General features: G+C 44.6%; 1 protein-coding gene across 1 annotated transcript; it reads right to left on the bottom strand.

The window, feature by feature from the left end:
* Positions 1-797: 797 nt before the first annotated feature.
* Positions 798-20,346, bottom strand: LOC148395967 (kelch-like protein 25). The gene is given in 9 exon segments (XM_088378395.1): positions 798-1,647; positions 1,788-1,893; positions 2,696-2,892; positions 9,965-10,112; positions 10,223-10,386; positions 12,192-12,281; positions 12,753-12,998; positions 20,119-20,224; positions 20,273-20,346. Coding segments are annotated over 9 exon segments (1,290 nt in total). The 3' UTR covers positions 798-1,488.
* Between the last annotated feature and the right edge of the window lie 560 nt (positions 20,347-20,906).

Genomic DNA, 20,906 nt, shown 5'->3' with positions numbered 1-20,906 from the left:
AGAAAATGGATGGATGGATTTTAGAGTTAATTTTAACTCAACTCCATCTTTAACTCAAAAAGGTCCAAGCAGCTACCAGCCCATACCAGTACCAGTGTCCTATTTTACGTGGAGCTCTGTAGCCATAACTGATCTAAATATGGGTCCAGCCTGTCCGTTAAGAGTCACTCTCATCTCATCAGTCCATAAGATCTTTGCAAAATGTGTATTCTTATATTTATTGACCCAGTCTTGACGTTTCAACATGTATGTCTTGTAAATTGTGGTGGGGTGTCAGCCCTTGTACCTTGGCCTTGTCTCTGAGCACTAAACATCTGGTACTTCTGGGCACTCCAGTTGGGTTGAAGTTCCAGAATATGTTAGCACAATGAAATGTTTGATGGTTCTGTGATCACACCTCTGTCTTAGCATTTTAAAGAATGCTGCAACCCCCTGACAGACTTTTAATGATTTTTAATTTTTCAGAGTCTTCTTTTGCCCTATTTTGCCTGAGGAAAACAAGCTGCCTAATAATTATGCACACTGTGATGTAGGGTGTTGATCTCCTTAGGCCCCATCGTCCTTCATTCTATAAATACACATCACTTCATATGCTTGTATTGAGTTCAAGCTCATACCGCATAGAGTTGGAAAATAGGCATAAACATGATCAAATACACACTTGCTTAATAATTGTGTACACCATATGGGTAAATATGGGTCCAGCCTGTCCGTTAAGAGTCACTCTCATCTCATCAGTCCATAAGATCTTTGCAAAATGTGTATTCTTATATTTATTGACCCAGTCTTGACGTTTCAACATGTATGTCTTGTAAATTGTGGTGGGGTGTCAGCCCTTGTACCTTGGCCTTGTCTCTGAGCACTAAACATCTGGTACTTCTGGGCACTCCAGTTGGGTTGAAGTTCCAGAATATGTTAGCACAATGAAATGTTTGATGGTTCTGTGATCACACCTCTGTCTTAGCATTTTAAAGAATGCTGCAACCCCCTGACAGACTTTTAATGATTTTTAATTTTTCAGAGTCTTCTTTTGCCCTATTTTGCCTGAGGAAAACAAGCTGCCTAATAATTATGCACACTGTGATGTAGGGTGTTGATCTCCTTAGGCCCCATCGTCCTTCATTCTATAAATACACATCACTTCATATGCTTGTATTGAGTTCAAGCTCATACCGCATAGAGTTGGAAAATAGGCATAAACATGATCAAATACACACTTGCTTAATAATTGTGTACACCATGTAATACTGAGTTGATTTATTTAACAGTATTTTATTTGCTCTAAGACAGGCTCCAGCACACCTGCAGCCCTTGTGAGGATAAGTGGTTCAGAAAATGAATAGATGGGTCATCAACATTAACTACACAAAGAACAGTGCTGCCCTTTGCACCCCCCAAAAACTATGGCGCAGACAAGGATCCTCTGTTGTCCACTCGTTTATGCAGGCATTGAAACAGATAACAAAATAATCCAAGAGCTACTGTACATCAAGCTCGACCAACCTTAGAGGCTTTCTCTCTGTGTATGCTGGTGCCCCCAAAAACAAACAGTTTTGATTTGGCACTGACCACTGCTGCATTACTGACACCATCTCTTAAGGGAGCCATCATGGTCCACTTGTTACTGACAGCGTCATACCGTTCAACCTGAAAATATTAGGACACAATATAATTCATCATTTTTTTGGGGTAAAGATTAAAAATAGATAAATCAAAACTCATTAGAAATTACAATTCATTAAGATTAATTAAATTAAAAACAGATTAAATGAAAGCCTCTGTCTTACCTGTTTTAAAGAGACAGAGGGAGAGGCAGGAAAAACAAAGGCAATGGCTGTATGACCTCCAACTACATACAGGCTGGTCTCCAGTTCAGCTGAACCATGACCAAATCTGAACGTGTGCAAGTGACAAAAGGAAAAAACAAAGTGCGTCGTGTCTTTTGTGCCTTTGAAGATCAACTGCATAAAATAGGGGTAGGGAATCCTGGTCCCACAAGAGCCATATCCTGCCAGTTTTTCATCTCTCCCTGCTGTAACACACGGGAATAAAATGATCAGCTCATCAGCAAGCTCTGTACAAATCTGAAATTATTATGATCGTGTGAATCCGATGTGTTGCCGCAGCGAGACATTGAAAACATGCAGGATATGGCGCTCATAGGACCAGGGTTCCTAACCACTGGCATAACATCTGAGAAATTGGTTTCTGAAGCCAAGGATGTGCTTCAGCTCAACTTATCTTCTCACAGTGTGGAAACATTGGTTAAGAAATGATACGAAATATTTTCATTGTATTATTATGGCTCCCATCCCACTCTTCCATACAACACAGTATGCTCCACATCCACTGTTTGAAACAATAGTAAAGCCTCTATCTCTCTAAGCAGCTCGTAACAGTGTTTTCAACGGTAGCAAATGCTGCGTTCACGTCAGAGTAGGTCAGGTAAACAGAAGGCAGCTCTTCACCTTGTCGCAAGGAAATGTTGAACATGTTAAAAAATTCCTTTCAATGAGAAAAATCACTAAAACTGTTGACAAACGTCTGGCAAACATTTTGCGATTATTTGAGGGCTTGAACGAATCCTGACAAACTCTGACGTGAACGCAACATGAGCTGTCTTTAAAAAGACTCACTCACTTCTCAGTGGGATAGGGGCTTAAGCTCTATTATCCTTAATTACATTATAACAGACCTTGCTGTAAGCATGGGTGCTCCTTTCGACCATTCTTCATGAACTGTGTCATATATCCAGACGTCTTTTGAGACTCCATTTTCTGATCCTCTTCCTCCAGTCACATAAACCTTACAGCCAATGGCACATGCACTGAATTCTTTTCTCTGGCTAGGAAGGTCTGCCTTTAGTATAATCTCCTTGGCTTTGTGATCAACCTTAAGTATTAATTAGAAACACAAGTCAATTACCAAAAATAACTAACAAAACAATAACAAGGAGGTGGTAACAGGAGTGGCGTTGGGGCAGTTAATTTTGAAACACATCTTGTGTTGACAGGATCAAACGAGGATGAAACATTCACTTATAACTATGGATCAGTTTTTTTTTTTAGTTTAAAATGATTACCTTAACTACCTTCAAAGGAAGTAGAACACGGGTGTCAAACTCATTTTTTTCGCGGGCCGCATTGTAGTCATAGCTTCTTTCGGACGGCCATTATGACTTGTCAACCCAAATAAATGTATGAGCACCTCATATTATATACAGTAAAAGCTACAAAACAAACTGACAAATAACTCGTTTTCAAATCAGACCAGTTAAAACTGGTCAAATATTTAAAAAAAAATATATTATTAAAAGTGAAGACAATTTGCAATTCTAGTAATGACACACGAATTTGATGCACAATTTGTCTTCGCGGGCCACAAAAAATGATGTGGTGGGCCGTATCTGGCCCCCGGGCCTTGAGTTTGACACCTGTGAAGTAGAAGTACTAGTAGTTGCCAAACAGAGGCTATGGAAAAAAAGGAAGAATTGGAAGAAATAGAGGAAGAAGAAGCATCTTGACAACTTATGTGTGACGAAAGTTTGCTAACGCCGCTAGGATGCAGTCACAACAAAAGGATTCACTACTAACAAGGGCAAAAGACAATTATCGACCAGGATTCTATCTTCGGGCAAAATGCGAATCAGCATTCTACCTGAGGTAATCCATTTTAAATTACAGTACAGTCAAACCTCAGTTTTTGAACGTCCCGGTTCTCGAACAAATCGGAATTCGAACGATAAATTCTAAATATTTTTGCTTCGGTTGTCGAAAAAAACGGAGGTCGAACCTTGCGAGATGAGCCGAAAGCACCCAAGAAATCCCGACCGCGCGGCCTGGATGCCGACTGACTCCGTTCGTTATTGTATTTTCGTTACTTTGAGGATTGTATTAACCCCTAATCATGCCTCCAAAGAAAGCAAGTGGGAGCAGTAAAGCCATCCTAAAACACAAAGTGTCAGGGTCCGGGGTGGTGTACCTCCTTTTTCCACAGGGAGCAACCGTGAGCAGAGGGGCAGAGTGGCAGAGGGCCCAGCTGCGGCTCATCAGGCTCGTTAGAGGAGGGCTCTTAAGGAGCACGCTGTTAACCGCTCGTCACCTGAGTGTCCTACCTGTTGTGATCACCTCCACGGTTGTGCCTCTAGCTCCTCGATACCTTATTGCTCCCGTCTTCCTCTTCTGGGCCGTTGAGGGGGGGGGGTTGTGTCAGGGTCTGGGGTGGTGTACCTCCTTTTTCCACAGGGAGCAACCGTGAGCAGAGCGGCAGAGGGCCCAGGTGCGGCTCATCAGGCCCGTTAGAGGAGGGCTCTTAAGGAGCACGCTGTCAACCACTCGTCGCCTGAGTGTCCTACCTGTTGTGATCACCTCCACGGTTGTGCCTCTAGCTCCTCGATACCCTATTGCTCATCGGCCCCACGTTCTCCTGATCCTCCGATTCCCTCTACGGCTCACCGCCAAGATCCACCCCATCTGGCTGAACTCCACACGTTCCGCCGTTGCTGCTCCCGCTCCTTGCTCCTGGCTCAGATCCTCCTGCTCAGCCTCCACCGCATCTCCTCCAATACACACTCATCACTCATTCTGAACTTCTGAGTTGGTTTCCTGCATGTGGGTCAAATCAATCGCCAAAACGATGACAGAACACTCAGGCCAATCAAACCCAGCAGAGCCACTCAGACGAACCCTTGCCAAACAGCAACAGCAACTCCAGTCCCACGAGTCCACTCTCCAAGCCCTCCTGGAGCAGCAGCAGCGAACCAACATTCACCTAGAACAAGTGACCAGATTACTTCAAGACACCCAGGTCAGAGAAACCCCCTTGCCGCCAGCTGGCGCCACGAGCACCTCAGTCCCGCTGCAGTCTGCACTTCGGCGAGGTTCGTTCCCCTCATCCGGAGAAGTTCTCCCGAGAGGGTGGTAGCTGCGGAGGTTTCCTCCTGCAATGTGTACTAGTTTTTAAATCGGTCTCCCCAGTCTTTTTCCCACGACGGAGCTAAGATTTCGTTTATTTTGGCACTCCTCACGGGCAAGGCGCTAAAGTGAGCAGAAGCTCGGATTTCTGACTGCAGGCATTTTGGCTGTTCTTACGAAGAGTTTTTAAAGGAATTCAAGCAGACTTTTTTGACCAAGACCCATCAGACTGGTGTGTCCCGCCGGTTGTGGGGGCTTAGGCAAGGGAACAACCCCGTGTCAGATTTCTCTATTGAGTTCCGTACGTTAGCAACTGCGTCCGGGTGGGGCCCTGTAGCCTTGAAAACGGCTTTCTTTCAAGCCTTGGATGAGTCCTTAAAGGACGAATTGGCAGTCCTGGAAGAACCAGACACTTTGGACGACCTAATTTTCCTGGCCATTCGTTTGGACAATCGGATTAGGGAGAGGCGGAGAAGCTCCCGACGGGAGCGAACGGAAGGTAGATCACAGCCCTTTTTAGCCAGGCCCAGTCTGCCTGGGCAGTCACCTTACCAGTCCTCTCCAGAGCCTGAAGCCATGCAGGTTGGCCGGGTTTGACTATCTCCGAAGGAACTGCAGCAGCGTCGAGAATCCCGACAGTGTCTGTACTGCGGCGCCCCGGATCATTTTGTCGCCAGTTGTCCAATTTGGCGGTCATGAGGGGAGGACCGCCGGACCATCCTCCAAGTATTAAGTCTCCTCGCTCCTCCCTACCCGCCATGATTTCTGTCCACAACCATAGCTACAAGCTTACCGCGCTGGTCCACTCGGGGTGTGAGAGAAACCTGATCGACCAGGAATTCGTCTCCCGAGCCCAGGTCGAGACGGAACCTCTCTCAGTTCTTCTCTCTGTCTCTGCCCTGGATGGGAGGGGACTCTCCAGCATAACCCAACGCACCAAACCCGTGGAGCTGCTCATTTCTGGCAACCATCAAGAACTGATTTCATTTCATGTCTTTCCAATCAGACAGTCGACCCTTGTCCTTGGGTTCCCCTGGCTCCGGAGACACAACCCCCAGATCAACTGGTCAGAGTGCCGTATCGAGTCCTGGTCCACGATGTGCTTGTCCTCTTGTCTTCAGTTTGCAGTGCCATCTCGCCCGCCCCTAGTAGCACCCGAGGAATCCGGTCCGATTGATCTTTCACAAGTGCCCAGAGAATACCATGACCTAAGACAGGTTTTCAACAAGAGCAAGGCTTCATCCTTACCGCCACATCGCCCCTATGATTGCGCCATAGAGCTTCTTTCCGGAGCCCCACTACCGTCCAGTAGACTCTACAATATCTCACGCACCGAGAGACAAGCTATGGAGATGTACATCAATGAATCACTGGCCGCTGGCATCATTCGCCTTTCCTCCTCACCCTTGGGGCAGGTTTCTTCTTTGTGGGCAAAAAGGATAAGACTCTCCGCCCTTGCATCGACCACCGTGGACTCAACCTCATCACCATCAAGAACAGGTATCCTCTTCCCCTCATTTCATCAGTATTCGAACCCGTCCAGGAGTCCACCGTCTTCACCAAGCTAGATCTCAGAAATGCATATCACCTGGTCAAGATACGCCAGGGTGCTGAGTGGAAGACCGCTTTCAACTTCGAGTACCTCGTCATGCCCTTTGGACTTTGCAATGCCCCCGCAGTGTTTCAAGCCCTAGTCAACGACGTACTCCGGGACTTTCTCAACATATTCGTCTTTGTTTACCTCGATGACATCCTCATCTATTCACGGAACCTCTCCGAACATCGCCGTCATGTCCGCCTGGTGCTGCAGCGTCTCCTGGAGAATTGCCTGTTTGTAAAAGCTGAGAAGTGTGAGTTCCACAAACAGTCCGTCACGTTCTTAGGATTCATTCTCGAGAGAGATCAAATTCGGCCTGACCCCGATAAGATCAGGGCTGTCCTGGACTAGCCTGTTCCAGAGAACCGCAACCAGGTCCAACGCTTCCTCGGGTTTGCCAAATTTTACCGCCAATTAATCCGCAATTACAGTCAGACAGGCACTCTCCTAGCAGCCTCGACCTCAACTAAGATTACTTTCAGCTGGACTCAAGAAGCCAACGCCGAGTTCATCGCTCTAAAGGAGAAGTTCTCACAGGCACCAATCCTTATCCATCCGGATCCCTGCAAGCAGTTTAACCTGGAGTTCGACGCTTCCACCACAGGAGTGGGGGCTATCTTGTCGCAACGCTCGGACACTGACGGAAAGCTTCAACCCTGTGCATTCTTCTCCCGACATTTGACTCCAGCAGAGACAAACTACGACGTAGCGGACCGAGAGCTTCTGGCCATCAAGCTTGCGCTGGAGGAGTGGCGCCATTGGTTAGAGGGCACCGAACAACCCGTATTAGTTTGGACAGACCATAAGAATCTGTCGTATCTGCAGTCCGCCAAACGCCTGAATTCTCGACAGTCCCGTTGGTCCTTATTTTTCTCTCGTTGTAATTTGTCCATCTCTTATCGCCCAGGCTCCCAGAACACCAAACCAGACGCCTTGTCCCGACAATTCGCTCCCGGCGTTTCAGTGGAGGAACCAGCTCCCATCCTTCCCCCCAGTTGCACCGTAGGCTTCCTCTCCTGGGATGTCGAAGGACTCGTGGCTCAGGCTCAGCTTCAGGAACCCGATCCAGGCACAGGCCCGCACGGGAAGACCTATTTTCCTTCCACAGTCCGCTCCCACCTCATTCACTGGTTTCACTCTGCTAAATTCACAGCCCATCCCTGTACCAGTCGCACCATTGCGCTGATGACCAGACGCTTCTGGTGGCCATCCATCCATAAAGAGATCAGGGAATATGTTCTCGCCTGTCCCATCTGCACTCGCAATAAGTCCTCCCATAGACTTCTAGACAGAGGCTGGACTTCTACAGCCTCTCGCCATACCCAAGCAGCCCTGGTCACATATTGCGTTGGATTTTGTGACGGGCCTGCGCGTATCACAGGGAATGACCACCATCCTCACCATTGTAGACCGCTTCTCCAAGTCTTGTCATCTTGTATGGCTCAAGAAGCTCCCCTCTGTGTTCCAGACAGCTCAACTTTTCGTCAAGCACGTATTCCGTCTCCATGGCATTCCACAGGAGATCCTGTCCGATCGAGGTCCACAGTTCATTTCCCAGGTGTGGAAACAATTCTGCTCGGCCCTGGATGCGAAGGTCTCCCTGACGTCGGGCTACCATCCCCAGGCCAACGGGCAAACCGATCGAGGCCGCGCGCCGATGCCTAACCTCCGATAACCCGGCTGAGTGGAACAAGTATCTTCCATGGGTGGAGTATGCACACAATTCCCTGGTCTCCGCTGCCACAGGTCTCTCTCCATTCGAAGTCTCGTTAGGTTATCAACTGCCGCTGTTCCCAGCCGACGAGAAGGAGATCGCGGTCACGTCGGTTCGTCACCATATACGGCGCTGCAAGAACGTTTGGTCCAACGCCGTCAAGGCCCTTCGCCGCTCCATCGAGCAGAACCACAGGTATGCCGACCGGCGACGCACGCCTGCCCCGCTTTATTCCCCAGGTCAGAAGGTCTGTCGTTCCTCTCGGGATGTCCCCCTCAAGTCCGTGTCACGGAAACTGGCCCCCCGCTTTATCGGGCTGTATGAGATCCTGGCGGTGATTAGTCCCTCAGCGGTCCGTCTGCGTCTTCCTCCGAGCCTCTGGGTCCATCCCACTTTCCACATCTCACAGATTAAGCCAGTCGAGTCCAGTGCGCTCCTTCCTCCGGCCGAGCCCCCGCCTGCTGCCCGGGATCTTGTTGGAGACTCGGTCTACCCGGTCCGACGGATTGTGGACGCTCGTCGGCGGGGCCGTGGGTGGCAGTACCTCGTCGACTGGGAGGGCTACGGTCCCGAGGACCGGTCGTGGGTGCCCCGTTCCTACATCTGCGATTCTACCCTCAGCTCGGACTACTGGTCATCGCTCCCGTCTTCCTCTTCTGGGCCGTTGAGGGGGGGGTTGTGTCAGGGTCCGGGGTGGTGTACCTCCTTTTTCCACAGGGAGCAACCGTGAGCAGAGTGGCAGAGGGCCCAGGTGCGGCTCATCAGGCCCGTTAGAGGAGGGCTCTTAAGGAGCACGCTGTCAACCACTCGTCACCTGAGTGTACTACCTGTTGTGATCACCTCCACGGTTGTGCCTCTAGCTCCTCGATACCCTCTTGCTCATCGACGCCACGTTCTCCTGATCCTCCGATTCCCTCCATGGCTCATCGCCAAGAGCCACCCGGTCTGGCTGAACTCCACATGCTCCACCGTTGCTGCTCCCGCTCCTGGCTCAGATCCTCCCGCTCAGCCTCCACCGCATCTCCTCCAATAAACACTCATCACTCATTCTGAATTCCTGAGTTGGTTTCCTGCATGTGGGTAAATCAATCACCAAAACGATAACACAAAGACGCTCTTAAAGCAATGCGACAGTGAGCGCCCGGCGCGCTGCGGTTGCGCGATCGGATCAAATTAAGCTCCCTGCGCACTGAGGTCCACTTAAATTTTGGAAAGTACATCAGGTCTTTAAAAATATTTTCTAAATTTCAGCGATGGCTCTGTCACAATAATGCAACCAGCATGGTGCAGTTGCGCGGTCGGCAGCGCGCTACGGTTGCCTCTTAAAAGGTGCACCTTCGTTTTTTGAGAAAATTAAACCCGTTTATGTGCGCCCTACGGTTGTGAAATTACGGTAATATTATTTTACATTACATACATTAATGACTGTGTTATACATGCACACTTGGGAGTAGCGCGATAAAAATTATCTGTTTAATTCTTTATTGTATTTAATTAGGTTATTATCAATGTTTTATAGAGTGCTCTTTTGCTATTTTTGGGGGGAGGAGACTGGATAGCTCAATGCCATTTCAATTCATTTTAATGGGGTCAGGTGACTTGACTGTCTCTCATGTCACCACTGTATTGGATCAGCGCTTTTTTTCTGATAATTTAAATCTAAGGTTGTTTAAAGTGAAAGGTCTGTTTTTGTGTAACACAAGTAAGTTTTCATGGCAGGATGTTCGCTTCACATTTTACCTGATATATCTTGTCACACATAAAAGTTTGGCCTCCCAATATCAGCAACGTGTGCCCTGCCTTGCGCGGTCGAGCACAGGGGCTTGTCACAACTCCATCATTTTGAAGAATTCTTTTTTTACATTGCATTGCCTCTTCTACAATTACCCTGCAAACAGGAAATCACTTAGCAATATTTATTAACAATTATCTTGATGTAATGTAAAATGTCAAATTGGAGAAAAAATAACAAGCAAATAGACACATTAAAAATGGTACCTGCTCTTCTTGTCAGCCATGACAAGTTCCTCGCACGCAACAGCCTCCAGGAGACATTCAGAGGGAAGAAGAGCCAACCGTATGCCCTGAAGCAGCTCTGGTAAATGGTGACGCCGATTATCCAAGTCATTTTGAACCCATCGCATCACAGAGTTAAACACGACCTACAGACAGAGGCTGTGATTTACCGAAGTCAAATTCCTTGTTTGGCACGCTCAAACATGGCGAATAAAAAACTCTTGAATCTTGAATCTTGAAATGAAGCAAAACAGACAAACAATCACAATAACTACCGTAATAAGTACATTTTCAGCGTCGAACACTAGCTAACACAGCCATGTAAAACTCCCTGATTCAATGCTAAGAATTTATGAAAATGACATGAGAAATAACTCTTATCAGGTCTGTTAATTAACTACATCTTTTGATGACATAGTTCTTATGTTACACTGTGTCATTGTATGCAAGCAGCTGAACAACGATGCAGTTTGCAGCAGTTGTAAGTCGAGCAGGGATGGACAATTGCCCGCGGGCCGCCACACTGAGTGGACAAATATTCAATACACGGTTTCCTAGAAAATGAGGGAGAAAATGAGTGGGAAAAAATCCAGAAATATTAAAAATGAGAAAAGAAAATTTGACAATTTGACAATTCTGGAGTGCCAAATTGCGAATTGACATGGGTGGACTGTAGTTTTACGATGTAATTTCACTAGTCACCACTACATGGCAAACATGCCTTCATTGTGCAATACACTGTCTTATACTGCCCGATATAAGTTTGTGCAATATGGACAAAATTTCAGTCACTCAGTCAACTATAGCTATTTTCAAAATATCAACAGCAGCTCAAATTTGGTCAAATATTTTATTACTCTCTCATAGAACAATACACACATGCTGAATGCCGAGGAGTGCAGAATGGTGTCCTTACACTGTTAGTGGAGCTCTGACTTTTCTATGACCCACGACTGCTATTCACACCAGCGGCGACAAGCCGCGTCACCTTTTTGGAAATCTACCCCCAGGAGACCACAAGATCAAGCCGAAGAGTTGAGTTCACGCGATAACAACCAAGTAAAAGAGAGCGATTTGCAATGTATGTTCTAATTGATACGCTTTTGGAACATTATTTCCGGGTCTTTGGCTCTTCTACCATGGGTAAGTATGTTTTGTGTTTTTATAGTGTTATTTTGGCATGTTTGATTTATTTCGAGCTCGTTTTTTGCTTTTTAAATATAAATAAATAAATATGAGGCATTTTAAAGCTTTTTGCCAGCCACTGTATGGTATACATATTGATAAAGTATGCACTGCACCATTTTAGTAAAATTAAGTTTCTCATCTGTTGGACTGACGATGTAGAGAGGGAAGGACCGGTGACGGAAGTGCTTTTAAAATGACGAGGAAGGACCGCAACAGATGGAGAAACTATTCTATTATGAACAAGGATTGACGGATAAGGGTGGAAGGATGCCCAGGTTGTGGACAAAGGATGGAGGATGGACTGGCAAAATTTGGTAAAATGACATTCTGAATTCACCATTTGCCACACTTAATGTAATTTTATGTATTTAATTTGAACATTACCTATTTATGCCCAAGCTTTACTTTTGAAAGGATACAAGAAGGGAAACGGTTTAGTAGACTGGAAATTGATTGTACACTGCAATATAGTACAAGGAAAAAGAGGAATTAAATATGCAAAAAAAAGACCGACTTACGTTACTAAGCCTGTTTAAACTAGCAATGAGGCTTATAAATGTCTATGAGGTTGGTGATGGAATTTGTTGGAATTCAAAATTTCAGACTACTAACAGTAAAGCGTCAATGTGCTGTATGGGGGATTTTTTAAAATTCTTTTGTGCTGCTTCTGTCCACTTGGCCTATCCCTATGTGGGACACAAAGGCCTTTTCTATTAGACAGCATTTACATTTGAGGAGCTAAAATTTAAAAGTAAAAACTTACCTGTTCATCTTCTATCTCCAACTCATCACTAAGCACAAGGTCCAGCAATTTTTCTTTAGTCAAGCTATTGAAGTCCTCAGATTCTTGTATCTAAAGTACATGTAACACTTTGTAAAACAATTATGTACTTAAATGAACAATATTTGTTCATTTAGACATAACCAACCAGAATTTCACATATGCTGTACTTTTCTGACCATTAGATATTATGAGGATCAATTACAATGAATGGTCTATATTAAATGTTTTCATAAATAAGGCACATTGGGTTCTAAGGCACATTTTCTTTGTGATCGATATCTTAGTATGTTAAATTGTTTATTGGAATTGTATTGTATGCTTATTTGCTTTAGCACGATTAAATTCAGACCAGACACGAAATACTGGGTAGTGCCGCTCGTCTCGCTTGTTTTTGTTCGCCATGCAACAACAAGGGGTGTTTGCGGGCTACTACCAATAGCTGTGTTTTCCCATTTTTACATTCTTTAGTTATGGCAGATCATTGATACAATTATCATACCATACATTTAACAAATGTGTGTTGACGGTGAGTCTGTTTACCTTTTCATAGTGTAGTAAGCACATCCTCCATGACAGCTCATATAATCTTCTACACTAATGAGCATCTGACAATAGCATCATACCCAAACAGTTGGAAGAATGAAGATTTTTTTCTAAAAATTGTGCTGCGGCATCCCGGATGTCATGAAACTGCAACATGTCTCCTGCCTCCAACAACAATTCGGCATTCTCCTCATTGATAATGACTCGAGATGTATAGGCATAATCCAGCAGAAGCTCCAAGACCTGTAACAGTAAACAATTAACATTGATGCGTCACCCCTCTCAAGCACAAAATCACACACGTGCACACACACGTGCACACACACACGCGCACGCACACGCACGCACGCACGCACGCACGCACACACACACACACACACACACACACACACACACACACACACGCGCGCATGCACGCACAAACTTGATTACCACTAAAGTAAAATTTTTATCCCATGGGTTATAAATCATCCAATTATGTTGCATCTTTAGAATTCTTAGACAAGGGAGTTTCTGTCTGTTTTGATTACAGATACAATAAATACAGATACAACAAATACAAATAAATACAGATACAATAAATACGACCATAATTTCCAGACTACAATACAAACCTGAATATAAGCCGCAACTGATAAATTTAGAAAAAAAAAAACCCACATATGTACATACCGTATTTTTCGGACTATAAGTCGTGTTTTTTTTCATAGTTTGGGTGGGGAGGTGACTTATACTGAGGAGCGACTTATATGTGAATTTTTTCACAAATTTTAAAAAGAAAAAAAAAAAGAAAAGTGAAACCACGATAAACGAACCGCGATGTAGCAAAGGATTACTATAATTTGAATTTCAAGGACAAAGATTCGATCACGGGATGACGAAGATGACGAAGGGTCCCACGTACTACCGGCATCATTAGCGGCTTTGTTTGTGACACGGAGGACGAACAGTTTGAAGGATTTAATGATTTGGAGTGACACAGAAGGTTTGAAAAACTATTATGGCTTTTACGCACGCCCAGTCCTTCTCTATGGAGCTCTCTTTCACCTCCGCGGATGGAAGTTGGGGGCCGGCGCTCAGCCGGGTGGCTGTCTGGGGACGGTGGATGGGGCTCGGACATGGCTTCTACGCACGCCCGGTCCTATTCTTTGGAGCTCTCTTCCACCTCCGTGGCTGGAAGTGCCACCTCCGGGGATGGAAGTCCACGCTGCCACACGCCTGGAAGTCTACACCGGTGCTTGGGGCCGTGTGGTGGTGAACTATTTATGTTATAATTATTTGATATATTTTATTTCGTGTAGCAACTTGTATATGTTTTTATCGTTACAGTTCAGTAGTTGTTGGCTCGTTGAACTCTTGCTTTGTTAAATAAAGAGCGTTTACCAAACCCACGTCTTTCCTTGTACTTTGTTAACGCTACAATATACACTGCTCAAAAAAATTAAAGGAACAGTTTTTTATCAGGGCATGGCATTAATTCAATTACACTTTTCTGATAAGGTTTTGGTCAGGTACGTGGCAGAGGGGGTTGTTAATCAGTTTCAGCTGCATTGGTGTTGATAGAATTAAATGCAGGTGCACTAGAGGGGCAACAACGAGATGGTCCCCAAAACAGGACTGATTTTGCAGGTGGAGGCCATTTCAAGTTCCTCCCTCTTGATCTTTTTTAACTGTTTTTCCACAAGTGTTGGCTTTAGCTTGAGTCATTATCACGACTGGGAGCATGAGGCGATTTCTTAACCCTCCGGAAGTTGCGCGGATTGTCCAAGTCCTCCAGGATGGCACATCCATGCGTGCTGTTGCAAGAAGATTTGATGTGTCTCCCAGTACAATCTCCAGAGCATGGAGGAGATTCCAGGAGACAGGCAGTTACTCTAGGAGAGCTGGACAGGGCCGTAGACGGTCCTCATTCCATCAGCAGGACCGATATCTGCTACTTTGTGCTAGGAGGAACAGGTTGAGCACTGCCTGAGCCCTACATAAGGACCTCTAGCAGGCTACTGGTGTGAATGTCTCTGCTCAAACAGTCAGAAACAGACTTCACGAGGGTGGCCTCAGGGCATGACGTCCTGTAGTGTTTCCTGTGCTCATTGGTCAGCACCGTGGAGCTCGATTCGCATTTGCCATAAAACACCAGAATTGGCAAGTCCGCCACTGGCACCCTATGCTTTCACAGATGAGAGTAGGTTTACCCTGAGCACCTGTGATACACGTGAAAGGGTCTGGAGAAGCCAAGGAGAGCGCTATGCTGCCTGCAACATCATTCAGCATGACCGGTTTGTTGGTGGGTCAGTGATGGTCTGGGGAGGCATTTCCATGGAGGGACGAACAGACCTTTACAGGCTAGAGAACGGCAGTCTGACTGCCATTAGGTATCGGGATGAAATCCTTGCACCCATGGTCAGACCCTAAGCTGGTGCAGTAGGTCCTGGGTTCCTCCTGATACACAATAATGCCCGGCCTGTTGTGGCAAGAGTATGCAGACAGTATCTGGAGGATGAAGGAATTGACACAATTGAATGGCCCTCACAATCACCTGATCTAAACCCGATAAAACACCTCTGGGACATAATGTTTTGGACCATCATACACCGCCAGGTTGCTCCTCAGACTTTACAGGAGCTCACTGATGCCCTTAGACAGATCTGGGAGGACATCTCACAAGACACTACCCGTCGTCTCATTAGGACCATGCCGCGACGTTGTCAAGCATGCATACAAGCTTGTGGGGGGCCACACAAGATATTGAAAAGAATTTTGAGTTGCAGAAATTGAATTGAGGCAAAAAGGACGAGCCTGCCATATATATTTTTTTACTTTGATTTTTGGGGTGTCTGTACTGAGCCCTCTGTAGGCTGAAAACTTTTATTTCCATCAAAAGATGTGGCATCCTTTTGTTCCTGAGACATTAAACTGTGTTAAAAGTGTTCCTTTAATTTTTTAGAGCGGTGTAGTTATATACTAGATCTGTGGAATAACGACGAGGCTGACGTCAGGGCGCATGCGCAGCGTTGTTGACAAAGGACAAGGAATTTGATCGATAGAGTTAATGATTTGGAGTGACACAGATGGGTTGATAATATTATTGCTTATATAATAGTTATTTGATATATAATTTATATATCGTTATATGGGCCTGTGTAACATTTTGAAGTGCAAGCGCCGTCAGCGGCGTTTACCCGGCCGGCATTGTTGACATAAAAGACGATCGATGGATTTAATGATTTGTAATGACACAGATGGTTTGATAATATTATTGCTTATATAATAGTTATTTGATATATAATTTTTATATCGTTATATGGGCCTGTGGAATATTTTGAAGTGCAACCGCCGTCAGCTGCGCGCACCCGGCCGGCATTGTTGACATTAAACTGTCCATATCAGAATAGATATCCCCCCCAAAAAAAATTTCACCATTCAAATCTGATGTGTTTTCAAAGTGTTCCTTTAATTTTTGTCAGCAGTGTAGTTATATACTAGATCTGTGGAATAACGACGAGGCTGACGTCAGGGCACACGCGCGGCGTTGTTGTCAAAGGACGAGGAATTTGATCGATGGATTTAATGATTTGGAGTGACAGATGGTTTGATAATATTATTGCTTATATAATAGTTATTTGATATACAATTTATATATCGTTATATGGGCCTGTGGAATATTTTGAAGCGCACCAGGCCGGCATTGTTGACGTAAAGGACGATCGATGGATTTAATGATTTGGAGTGACACAGATGGTTTGATATTATTATTGCTTATATAATAGTTATTTGATATATAATTCATATATCTTTATATGGGCCTGTGGAATATTTTGAAGTGCAACCGCCGTCAGCGGCGCGCACCCATTGTTGACATAAAGGACGATCGATGGATTTAATGAATTAGAGTGACACAGATGGTTTTACTATTTATGTAATGGTTATTTGAATAACTCTGAATGACCCGTTCTCAGCTCTTTGTTTGTGTTAATGTCACGTTAGCATACCTATCGTTTAGCCTGTTGTTGCTCATTCATGTCTGTTCTTGGTGTTGGATTTCGAATAAATTTCCCCCAAAATGCGACTTATACTCCGGAGCGACTTTTTTTCACATTATTGTGCATTTTAATAATGCGACCTATTTTCCGGAGTGACTTTTAGTCCGAAAAATACGGTACATGGGATATTTGCAAAGAAAGAAATTTCTGGGGATTTATAAAAACTTTTAATTTCTGTGAACACTATGTCTGGCGTGCAACTTGCCAGCTGGAAAGACACAAGCAGAGGTAAACAAACATGGTAGAGCTCACACACAGCACAGCAACACACTTTTGGAGTGATGAAAACTGCCCTATTCCTGTGGTGAGTGACATGACTACGGTGTGTTTTACTTATGGTAAAAAGTAACAAGCAAATATGGCTACTAACATCCCGATGTTGTCCGTGCGTCGCAATTTGAATTGAGATATTTAAATAAGGGAGTAACTGTCTGCCCATGCATGTAAAACGAATTACAGATGAATCCCCCATTTCGAACGTCTCCAGGTTCGAATAAATCAGAGTTCCAACCAAAAATTTGAAGCTTTTGAACCCTTGAAACCAAACGAAACACTGGACAGATTTCCGAGCCGGGTTGAGGCTAGCCAACGGCGTCTCCGCGTCCCAGAAGCAATGTTCGGTTCGGCTCGTCAAGCTAAGGCGCGTCTCGAGAGTGCAAAGCTCCGGAGAAGACATGACCCGGAACAAAAATACTAACAAGCTGTCATCAACAATATCCCAGTGCCCTCTAGTCGCTGGAAGATACCTCTACAGTACATGCAGCAGCTCTATTTCCTTCGTTAAGAGCCAAATCGACTGCCATTGACTTAAAAATGGCATCATATGCACTTCTTTTGTCCCCCATAATGAGGGTTTGTGTATAAAAGCTTCCTTTCTCCAATAATGTCCGTCTTGATCTCGTTCAGTCTCTTGTTCGTGTCAATTGTGTGCCACTATTTGCCTGGTGGACGATCATGCGATCAACACACCACTCTTCTCACCAGCAAAGCGGTGCCACACAACAGCGGTCCACAACCTTTTTGCTAAGGAGTGTATTAGACATAAGGCGGCAAGGCCGTAAGGTTTGCACTGGTTAATACGTCCGCCTCACAGTTCAGAAGAAGAGTGCCTGTGTGATGCTAAGACATGAATTTTGTGAGTTTTTGCGAAACGATTCCGCGACAAGGAATACCCCAAGCATTCCTCACATCCACACATATCAGATATAGCAACATGAAATATATTTTATTAGTTTAGAGTGGTGGCAGGGTGACGCACAGATCCGGATTAGATTCCACCTCTGGCCCTCCCTGTGTGGAGTTTGCATATTCTCCCCGTGCCTGTGTGGATTTTCTCCAGGCACTCCAGTTTCCTCCCACTTCCCAAAAGCATGCATGGTAGTCTGATTGAGCACTCCAAATTCCCCGTAGGTGTGAGTGCGAGTGCAGATGGTAGTTCGCCTCTGTGTGCCGTGCAATTTGCTGGCCACCGGTTCAGGGTGTCCTGATGACGGCTGGGATAGGGTCCAGCAGGCCCGCCACCCCCGTGGGGATAAAGCAGTACAGAAAATGGATGGATGAATGTATTAGACATTACAAATTATTACGCAAAAGTGTCCATTGTCAGAACGGATTAATCAATTTTCCATTCATTCTTATGGGAAAAATTGAATCGGACCTAATCGGGGTCCGACCAATTCTCTAGAACAAATGATGGCCGAAGTCTGAGATTCTACTGTACCGTATTTTCCCCACTATTAGGCGCACTTAAGAAATTTACTCAAAAAAACCACAGTGCGCCTTATAATGCAGAGGTGGGTACCATGATTGGGTATAAAAGAAGGCTCCCCAAACATGCTCAGTCACTCACAAGCAAGGATGGGGCGAGGTTCGCCACTTTGTCCACAACTGCTGAAAAAAATAGTTGAATAGTTTAAGAATAACATTTCTCAAAGCAAAATTGCAAGGAATTTAGGGATTTCAACATCCACGGTCCATAATATCATCAAAAGGTTCAGCGAATCTGGTGAAATCACTGCACGTAAGCGCCACAGCCGGAAACCAAGACTGAATGACCGTGACCTTCGATCCCTCAGATGGCACTGCCTTAAAAACCGACATGAGTGTACAAAGGATATCACCAAATGGGCTCAGGAAAACTTCCGAAAACCACTGTCAGTAAATACAGTTCGTCACTACATCAGTAAGTGCGGGTTAAAACTCTACCATGCAAAGCAAAAGCCGTTTATGAACAACATCCAGAAACGCCGCCGGGTTCTCTGGACCCGAGCTCAAGTAAAATGGACTGATGCACAATGGAAAAGTGTTTTGTGGTCTGATGAGTCCACTTTTCAAATTGTTTTTGGAAACACTGGACGTCGTGTCCTCCGGACCAAAGAGGAAGCGGACCATCCGGACTGTTATCAACGCAAAGTTAAAAAGCCAGCATCCGTGATGGTATGGGGTGCATTAGTTCCCCTGGCATGGGTGAGTTACATTTCTGTGAAGGCAACATAAATGCTGAAAAGTACATACACATATTGGAGCAACATATGCTGCCATCCAAGCGACATCTTTTTCATGGACGCCGCTGCTCATTTCAGCAAGATAATGCCAAGCCACATTCTGCACGTGTAGTCCAGACCTGTCCCCCATTGAAAATGTGTGGCGCATTATGAAGCGTAAAATACGACAGGGAAGACCCCGGACTGTTGAACAACTGAAGCGGTTCATCAAGCAAGAATGGGAAAGAATTCCACATGAGAAGCTAAGAGAATTAGTCTCCTCTCTTCCAAAACCTTTGAGTGTTATTAAAAGGAAAGGTGATGTAACGAAGTGGTAAACATCTTCTACTGCACGTGTTGCAGCCATGAAATTCTAAGTTAATTATTATTTGAAAAATAAAATAAAGTTAATGAGTTTGAGCATTAAATATGTTGTCTTTGTAGTGTATTGAATTGAATATAGGTTGAAAAGGATTTTTAAATCATTGTATTTTGTTTTTATTTACATTTTACACAATTTCCCAACTTCAACCGAATCCAGTTTGTAAAAAAATTCAATGAGGTTGCACCTTATAATCCAGTGTGCCAATTGGTGCGAAAAATACGGTATTCCAAATGTTTCAGAAACCAGAATTTTGACCTTGACGTGAATATTGATTGCATGTAAACATAATCAGTGAGAAGTTGTTTTTCAGCAAATAATAGAGAATAGCTTTGAAAAAAGAAAAAAAAATTGTTAATTTACAAATGCCTAAACACAAATATGTAGCAGTTCACATACACAGCAGTTCACTGCAATTGTTTTCACTTTGCCTCCAAGTAATACTATAATATCAGTACCTCTGGGTGTATACCGTCTCTAAAATTGACTTCACTGTCCATACTTTCTCGTAGTCCTCCACCGAACATGGCTTCAAAGTAACGGCTGACAGCTGCCAATACGGCCCTGGAAGATTTAAAATGTTATGTTAGACACCTCCAAAAAGTTGCCAACATCACTACAGTTGTGCTAATAAGTTTCCATATCTTTGCAATATTTGTGATTTTTTCCCCCCAGTAAGTAACCATGAAACTGGTCCTCTGGGTTAACACTTTATTTGAATTTTGTTCATAACATTGTCAAAAGACTGCCGTAATCATGGAAAAACACCCGTCATGAACATGAATGAATCCTTAGGACAGATGTCATTAAATGTCATTTGATGTCATGTGAATTGTGTCACTTTTGATATTATCAGCGTTGATATTATTTCAAATATCTTTGTCATGACAACTTGACATAAACTAGTAATTAGGTCTGTTATGTTTATGACAAGTTATGTTGTCTTTTTTTAAGTGATCTGGCTTATCACTCAACAGCAAGTGCTTGGTGCAAGGGACGGTCCAGTCAACGAATTGACGTTAAAGGAAAATGTGTTTTTGGGAGTTTGCAAACATATTTTTTAAGGTTGTGTTAAACTTATAATCATATTAATATCTAGTATTGAAGTGCTCGTGTGGATTGGTGGGGGCCGAGGAATGTGCAGGCAGACTGCATGAACTTGTTTTCTTGGAAGTGTTGTGTATAGGCCCAGACAGGGAGTACCGGACGAGATAATCTCAAGGTCGGTGAAGGAACGAGAACAACA

The sequence above is a fragment of the Syngnathus floridae genome, chromosome 6, assembly GCF_059516105.1.
Source record: "Syngnathus floridae isolate MCC-2025c chromosome 6, RoL_Sflo_1.0, whole genome shotgun sequence".
In the NCBI taxonomy this organism is placed as follows: Eukaryota; Metazoa; Chordata; class Actinopteri; order Syngnathiformes; family Syngnathidae; genus Syngnathus; species Syngnathus floridae.
Note: the sequence above shows the minus strand (reverse complement) of the source record. Positions and strands in the feature narration are given on the sequence as shown.